The 8,982-nt window shown below is 38.4% G+C and overlaps 1 protein-coding gene across 1 annotated transcript in view; it reads left to right on the forward strand.

The window, feature by feature from the left end:
• Nucleotides 1-8,841, forward strand: part of LOC145766698 (endosome/lysosome-associated apoptosis and autophagy regulator family member 2-like) — a 48,991-nt gene extending 40,150 nt beyond the window's left edge. The window contains exons 12-20 of the mRNA XM_082578408.1: nt 171-355; nt 569-691; nt 1,215-1,344; nt 1,516-1,663; nt 2,783-2,881; nt 3,368-3,494; nt 3,967-4,148; nt 4,549-4,714; nt 5,239-8,841. Of these exons, the coding sequence (XP_082434534.1) occupies nt 171-355; nt 569-691; nt 1,215-1,344; nt 1,516-1,663; nt 2,783-2,881; nt 3,368-3,494; nt 3,967-4,148; nt 4,549-4,714; nt 5,239-5,298 (1,220 nt within the window). The 3' untranslated portion in view covers nt 5,299-8,841. The remainder of the gene's footprint in view (nt 1-170; nt 356-568; nt 692-1,214; nt 1,345-1,515; nt 1,664-2,782; nt 2,882-3,367; nt 3,495-3,966; nt 4,149-4,548; nt 4,715-5,238) is intronic.
• The last annotated feature ends 141 nt before the right edge of the window (nt 8,842-8,982 follow it).

Consider the following 8,982-nt stretch of genomic DNA (forward strand, 5'->3'; position numbering starts at 1 on the left):
TTTCAATGTGTTATCTATCACACATACCCAATCTGATTAAAAATTTATAACAACAACATCGTTATTATTTGTAGAATCTTCTTGACACGATTTTTGCGTTCATTTTCTTCCAGATAACTTATTTAACTTTAAGTTGTGACACTAAACACTCCCTAAATATTCAAACACAGATTCAAAATGTATTCCTTGTCCACCCGGACAATACCTTGACGTGGACACGCACTCGTGCATAAAGTGTTCGAGCAACACAGTGTTAAACGACAACAAAGACGGGTGCGTCGAGTGCGGTCCGGGTACCAGCGCGTCGTCCGACCATCAACGATGTAACAGTGATTGCCATTTTGTTTCCTCCGCGGTGAGCAAAAAAGTGATTTTTTTTTTGTTGACTTGTCAAATTTTGCATTTTTTCACTAGTTACTGAAACATAGTCAAAATGAAATTTTGTATTTCATTACTTTGAAAACGATTTGTGCAGTTGCATGTTGTCGAAGCACTACTTTGACCGCAGACACTGAACCAGTGAATGTAAAAAGGACTGTTACTTACCGGACCATATGCCCATTTATAGACGAAGAAGAAGTACGACTTTTCAAATCTCTCCGGCACTAAGTCAGTATCCACCCTCCCCACCTTCACAAGCTCAGGAAGAAAATACAACCACGTTTATAACTTCAGTATTTGCGGCAACGAGGTATTGTTTTGATACTAGTACACGTTTTGACTTTATTTCGATATCACATTTAATTGTGGTTTATGAATGCAGAAGGTCTGCAGAAACTATTACGATTAAACTGTATTGTTTAAAGATATGGTTTCTTATTCCCAAAATCACAATAAGTTGATGCACTTCACGGTTGACATCACAACTTGAGCCTCATAGTTGCAGACTGCTGCGTCTGGAACGGTAAGACATGTATCCGATGAAATCGTGCCACCCGAGTTTTCTATTTTTCCTCTTCGACTTGTTTTTATTTTATTGTAATCTTAAAAAAGCCATTTATGTTTCTGCATATGATTTTGCTTTGAAATATTTAGATATTTTTATCACATTCCAAAATTTTTTGACTAATTTATTTTTTAAGTCAAATGCTTTTTGTTGCATTGTCTGAAAACAATCGTTTTGCAAAGCTTTGAATTATGTGGTTTGTTTATCATAGTTTATTGAGTTGGTATGGAATTAAAATAAAGTATAACCATTTTTCATTATTCTCCAGGGAAAAGGACTTGCCCAGTGCATTGACAACGTCACCTTCGCCCACAGCGGCTCGTTCAATCAGGATTCAATCAGAAGAGTGTACGCCATGGCCTGTCGTTCCACTGCGGTACCCACCTATGGGAGCCAGAGTGAGTACTACGGCTGCAAAACTTGTCTTCAGTCGTTTGGCATTTTTTACTATTTTTGGCTTTATGATGAAAGCGTTCAATCACATTTGTAATTAGTAAGCAAAACTATCTTACGTTTTTACGCTCTTTTTCTCTACGGTTTTTACGTTCTTACGTGCACGTCCTTCACAGACGAACACATCACTGTGCATTCTCAACCTACCAAGGTCGCTGACAAGCTTGCGTCCGTGACTCAGCAGGAAAACACCAACAACACCGATGACCTCACATTTCCTAAGGATGACTCGGCAGATCTTAATGATGTCGTTTACCATATGAGGTAATCGGGTGAACCTATCCGCAGGAATAGCTCATCTAGCAGATCAGTTCTATTTTTACATTGATTCAACGTCTGCAGCCGTTGCAGCAAAAGGGTGATTTGCTAGCTGAGGTCATTATTTAGCTTATGTTTGTTGAATATTTAATTGTTTACGCGTTCAAATGGCCTGCAATCCTGTACCCAACTAGGAAAAAACGTATATTGACGTCAAATTATTAATTATTATTTAGGATTATTTGAACGTCTGCAGACGTTGGATCAATATAAAAGGCAGATTAGTGCTAAGTGCACTTTCTAAAATAAAACGTATTTATGTTTTAAAACGTAAAACTTTGTCTGGAATACTTTGTACAATGGTGAAGTCTTGAAAACTTTCAGTCCAGTAGTTTTAAAGCCAAGCTGACGCAAATCCATTTCAATCAGTCGCCACGATTTGTTGGCTTTGTTTCTACCATTCACGGCAAGGATTCTTTTCAAAGAAAAATTTTTACGGTTAAAAATCTTGAACTGTTATCCCTCGTTGCATCTTTAAGAGCGAATGTACGTCTGAAGTGTGTGCTTGTGTACTGTGCACCTATCTAACAAAGTGAAACCGAATTGTCATTTTATGACGTAACTGATTGCTACACATTCTGAGTCTTTATCTTTCGAGCAATAATTTCGCTTTCTAGGTTCATTCAGATCTAAATCAAGGCAAGCGGCGTTTCAGTTGCAAACTGTGGGTTAGCAAGGTGCCATCCAGTAACTTAGTTATTTGTACATTATTGAAAAAAGGGACATATTCGCTGTCTGAGATTGGCCGAGACACTATTCCGAGTCGCAGATAAACAAAACGACCGCAAACCACTCAACTATGGGACTGCGTCATTCATCGCATTGGATGCTTTTCGCCTCAGAAAGTTATTCAGGGAAGACGGGCTTGCCTATGTTATACGTACAAGCCGCTGTGACAGCATGTAGTCGTTTTTAATTAGTTTCAGAGCCTTGAAATGCACTTTATGTTCAAATTTGATCAATTTATCTAGTTATGTTGCAAAATAATCTAGAAAAAGTTTTGAAATTTGATTGAAAAACATTTTGTGATTACTGGTCTTTAAAAACGTTGTTGCAACGTCGCAGTTCTGACGATGTCGCATGTGAGAATGGAAGAAATGCTTTCGTGTACCTTCGCTGTAGCCCGGATGTAGATGACGGTACAGGAGAGATCAAGATGCAAAGGTTTGTTGAGTTTTGACAATTTTTGATCCAGTCAACTTTTTGTATCCTGGGTTACGCCCGGCGATCAAAGGTTCAGGTTAAGTGGACAACAAGGCAAAGGAGTGCCCACCTTCATCATCAGCTGCATTTTCTTGAGCGGTGTCGAACCGGCGACTTTCGGGCATCGTACTGGAGCTCTCACCACTGTCTCCACAACACGAATTCCTCACATCAATTACAATTTGATTTGTTAAGCAGTTAATCAAAATAGTTTGTCTTTACTGTGTAAAAGAGCAATGCTCACAACATGAAATGCTTGTGCCCCGTACAGCAAGCTGAGTTCTTACCGTGGGGTAAAAAAAGTTTAAGCAATGTTTGGATTTCTGCATGTTTTCATTGTAATCCTTCTTTTGTATCGGTAAATACTTTTTAACGCTACTTTTCTCAGTATTTACTTTCCTTAAAAGATCAATCCATATTAAACTGCATCATGTAAATTCCCTCCAGCTCCTGTCCAGATGGTACATGTGACGGTTGCTCTTATCACTTCCTATGGAGGTCCCATGCAGCTTGCCCGATATGCACAGAAGATGACTACGAGAAAGTAGTGGGTGCTTGCCAAGGAGGAAGAGCGGTGAGGAAGCTACTTCGTTTGACAATGGTGATCCCAGCCTTTAAAGCAACGTCTGCAATGTTGAATCAATGTAAAAATGGCTGATTTAAAGGCTGGGCTCAGACTACAATGGAGTTTTCTAATTCTTGTCAGATTCATGCCTTTTTGTAATGATTTAACATTATAAAATCTACTATCGACTAAAGGTCATCAACCTTTTTCACTTTCGTTTTTTTTTCTTGTCGACTTCTAAAGACGAACTTACGCCATACTGGATTGATAGAATAAAAATGTTTTGCATTTATTATGCATTTAGTTTTTCTGGTTTTATCAATTTACCCCTACAATAAAGAACATTTACCCCCAGACGGTAAATTTACCTGTCACCGAGAACCCATGTGTATACTTTGTTAAAGATAACGCTTCTATTGCTTTTACCATGATTGCTTTGTTGTTCAAGTTATAAACTAGCTCTCCACTTTGTGTTTTCAAGACAACGACATACCTGTGGAAAAGATACCCCCGAAAGTGTCGCGATGGAGTCGCACTGCCAGAGTCCACCGAGGAGCAATGTCCGGACTACACTTTCTATATTGAGCTGGGAATTGTTGGAGGAGTAGCTCTCTTGGTGTCCATGTGTGTCATGGTATGCTGTTTGTGGAAGAAGAAAAATAAGTGAGTTTACTTTTGTTGTAAATTTCGACGCTAACTTCTTGTGCTGTCAAAGCTTATTTCTGAAAAACTTAAAATCAAGCAACGGGGATGCAAATCCTAATAGAAATAAACAAATACTTCAAAAATTTTTCTTTCTCTCTTTCTTATAATATAATGTAACCAAACGGATACTGACAACAACAAGGAACAAGAACTTTCGTTGGCCGGTCTCGCATTACATTAGTGGTTTAAAGCTTCTGATATAATGATTCTTCCATATGTTGTGCACACAGATACTAAGCATCCAAACATAGATTAATCGCCATGCTTGTAAGAATTAAGTTACATCACGAATTTTCAGGCAAATTTTCAAACTTTTTGAAGCGTTTTTCTGAGATAAACATTGCTTTCGTCCTCGCAGGCTGGAATACAAGTACCAGCGGCTGGTGGTCAACGAGAAATGTGAAATGAATGGTGGTGAGTTGGCTGCAGTGGACACTTGCGCGATATCGGACAGCGAATCAGACTTCGAGGGTCAAAGTGATGAAGTGATTTTCCAAAAGAAAAAATCTCGCCTCTTCGGAAAGGTAATTGAAAATATGCTTTTAGTGCTGGAAAGAGGTTCCGTTACGCTGCTGAATAATGCTGATACATTGTAATTGGTGAATTCTTTCTTAAAACTTTTACTTATCGTCCCCATAGATCTATTTACGTATTTAGCTAACTTGGCTAACTTTTTTGGGTGGATTTGAGACAAAATTCTGAATTATTTAACTTATTTTATGCTCCTTTTGCCAAAGCTTCAACAATCAACAGTGTCTTGTATGAAGTTCATTTCATCATACTTCGTCTCCCTGGGCTACGGGACTGTCTATAACTAACGTGAATGAGAACACAGTCACGTGTGTTCCAGCAATTTACAACATTTCAACCATACTCGCCTTTCCAGAATACACACTTTTTCACATCAATTCAACGTCATTAGGCGATGATGTGACGTAAAAAGGCCAAAAAAGTTACTTTAGAGAAAAGACTCGGTTGGTCTGTGATTACTTCCTTGCTTTAAAATTACGCTCGAAACTCACGACTTAAACCTAATTTTCTTTTTCAGACAAAAGTCAACGATTACAACAGCGTCAATAACTTCCAATCGGCGTCCACCGGTGTTTAGAACTCTGCCATCTGCTCTCAAACCACAACTGTTGACTAATTCCCACCACTGTCAGCACGTCTACAATTTGGTGTCTTTCAAGGGTGCTTGGCCTTTTTTTATGTTGCTTGTTTAATAAATGTTTGCACAGGATGGAAAATCCTATTTTACAAACGAAATCTTCTCAATGAAAAGCATTACTGTTTTAAACCCCCCTATTGTGAAGTGTCAACCCTTGGTTTTCGAAGTGTGATGTTATGTTTATTTTGTTAGCAGATGTCCCTTTTCTTTGTCAACGCTTGATTGTTGTATCATAGTGCGCTTCGGGAGCCATTTCTTTGTTTGCAATCGACTCTTGGTAAAATCTTATACCGAAACAAAATGGAACAAAAAACTTGTCTTCACTTTCACATATACAGTCAGCCTGACATTTCTTGTCTCACTTTGCGCAAATCTCATTCATGAACCTTATCTAACCCTGCCCTGTTTTACCATGCTTTGGAGACGTAGTGATTTTACAGCACCGTCTTTCTTTTATGGGATTTATTCCCTTTTATTTGAACGTTTGAATGTATTGTTTTATGTGAAAGCGCTTTGCTCTGTAAGATTTTAGAACTTGTTAGTAACGCCAATTCTGTAATTATCACGTTTTTTTTTATGTAAGATAACGTTCTCTTCAACAAAATCTTGTTTATTTTCTACTGATTTTTCTACCTTTTTTAAAAGTAGTGCTATTAACTCCTTTTCTGTTACTATTTCCAAAACATCTTTCAAACACTAAATTTTGCTGCTATTTTTATCCTTGGAATTACAGATTTTATCACATAATTCCCTCAGAGGTTCTCACCACATCCAACCAATTGTTCTTATGTCTTGGCTCGAGTTTTAAAAGCGCGTCATTTTCTTTCCCTATCCTTGCTCGTTTAAAGATCTAGAACAGTGGTTCCCAAAGTGAGCGATGTTGCCCCCTGGGTGGGAAAAAAGTCGAAAGGGGCAACTGGGGAGCGAAAATTTTAAACAACTAATCAAGTTACTTGACTCAGTATATTTGATGCTATATGCTCTACCCAATACCCATGCATTACTTTACCAAGGTTATGTCAAATCTCTCAAACCTTTGTAAATGTCAACAAGCTCCTGCATCACATTGAACCGCAAATTATGCAGTCTTGTGTTGTTTTCCCATAATACCTACGTAGTTTTGGAAAGGAGGAGGAACCAATATTTTCGAAGTGCTAAGGGGGCGATGGAGCAAAAAAGTTTGAGAACCACTGGTCTAGAAGCTTTACTTTCTACTATCCCTGAGACAGTAGCTCGGGCTACATAGTGGGGAGAGGTGTCGATTTATCATTGTGTTGCCAGGTTCACACCGACCATGCACTCCGTTTGTCCGCTCTTCACACTCTTCATCCGCTACGCTACTCAACACAGATTGTGAAGAGGAAAGTTGTCTTTTTTGATGTTTTTGTTACGTACCTTTTGGTGATGTTACTGGATTTGTTTTGTTACGTTTGTCACGGTACCCTCGCCCAGTTATCAAAATCCATCCTTTTCACAATAATTTATCGTCTGCAGACGTTGAATCAATGCAAAAGGACGGATGTTAGCTGAGACACAGTAGGATGATGATGATGTCACAGACATGTCACAAGATGATGATGTCACAGACATGTAGGATGATGTCGTTAGGTGAAGGCTTCCAATTGCAGCAACGACACCGCCAACCAATCAGAACATGTTTAAGTGACTACCATCCAATTGTGACCCTTCTAGCACTCAGCCAGAGAGTTGATTCTTGCTTTAAACTTGTTTGGCAACTACAGAAAACAAAGAGTTATGGTAAGGGTGGAAATCGAGCCCACGTCATCAAAATAACTACTGCCACCCTCACCCTCTACGCCACTCAGTCGACAGCGAAACGTTGACTTCATTTTCTCAATGTTTTGTTTTTCCTGGAAACGCATTCTTGATGACGTCACGAAAGATGTAGCTTCAGATTGGTTGGTGGTGTCGTTTCTGCAATTGTAATCTTACTGGGAATTAATATGTTAAAGTGGCTACCATGTCTTATTTGTGTGTTAGTTTTACGTCTGCCTCGTCGTGTTGTGGAAATGGCCCCAAAAGTTGCCTCTTTTACTTTGTTTCAACTTTGCCAAACATCGAACATCAATCAATGTCGAAAATGGCAACTTTTGCAAGCTGGGTAGGTTGTAATCGCGTCAGTTTCGATGTTTTCTGCAAGGCGACTCGTAGCTGTTTATTTGCAGTCATGGCTTTGATATCATGCTTTTTTATGCTGAATTTGCGTTGAAAGTGAAATTAATCTTGAACTTCATTGCTTGCTGCCATATTTCTTCAAACTACATTTCAAACCTTTTGAATTCCATGCAACTCGCAGTCGTGCAATGGACTCAAATTGTGATTACCCACAATGCACTCGTCTTCATTCCTGACCAATCAGAATCACTCTGTTGCAATCAAGTTTGTTTTTAATCACTTTTTATTTATAACACGGCTTGCGTTTTCTACGTTACTTCATAAGCAGTCTAAATACTTTTGCAGTCTATTCTACTGTCTGGTCGTTACTGGTTGCTGACTTTGTAGTTTGTACAATTTCTATGTTGCAAATCCCACCGTTAAAACATACGCTCTTTTTATATCTGACCAACTGCTCGTCGTTACTCAGAGCCCTAAAATTAGCACCTGTGGAACTCCATCATGTACATAATATGTATTAGCATGTGTTTGCGTGTCTTTTCGTGCTACAAAAATTGATATCTGAAACACACACGTAACGTTACCCAGGATTTGGTGCAAAACTTTGTTTCCTTTCCCGTAATTTCGTGCACACACGCATGCGATTAAACAATAAACATACACTCCCTAGAAGGTGCTACAATGCAGTAATGTTTCATATAGGTCATATCATTTATTTGCACTACATTATCAGTTTTGCGTGAGATTGAAACAAATGACACAACAGAGCAAATGCTTTTTAATGTCGTAATTGTTTGTATTTGTACAACGCTTCTGCCAAATGAAATTCCAACACTCAATAATATTATTACTTTGTATTATTTTGTAAGCACCAATATTATATCACTGAACACCTGTCTTCAACGAAAAGTCTTTTACATGTCAAAATTTCCTTCAAGTGCATCTGTTTATTGTGTTGCTTGCCTAAGTCTTCTATCTCGCATTTCTTCAACTCAGTTTGCTCGCTGACGTTTCGACTCTTCAAAATGACATGCTTCTTCAGTATAATTGTTCATGTTCACCAAGGGCCTGCAGCTAATTAAGCTTACAGGGAAGATGGTTAAAGGAGTATTAAAAACCGAAAGGAAACTTTCAATCGCTTCCATACCAGGGTTTTGAGGGCTGATTGAGTTCCTCAAGTTCTTGAGTGTATTCATTAAATTGTTTATTTTTGTATATTTCTGGCCGAATTTTCACTTTTCCTGGCTGCGGGCCCGCTTCATCGTCATGTGTTTGTGTGCTATATACCGTTCTGTGGCTGGTAAGTTAATTGTGACGTGGCTTCAATAAACGATAATAATTTATCAAGTTTTCTTTCTTGCTATGATCGGTCATCTAAATAAAGAACAAAACCTAACTGTTTATAAACTTATCATTTAAATTTGGTAATTTGGACTACAAGTTTAATTTACATGTTCTGGAAGTCCAGTGGTTTTAAGTTCGATATCA

The sequence above is a fragment of the Aplidium turbinatum genome, chromosome 3 (genome assembly GCF_918807975.1).
Source record: "Aplidium turbinatum chromosome 3, kaAplTurb1.1, whole genome shotgun sequence".
Lineage (NCBI taxonomy): Eukaryota > Metazoa > Chordata > Ascidiacea > Aplousobranchia > Polyclinidae > Aplidium > Aplidium turbinatum.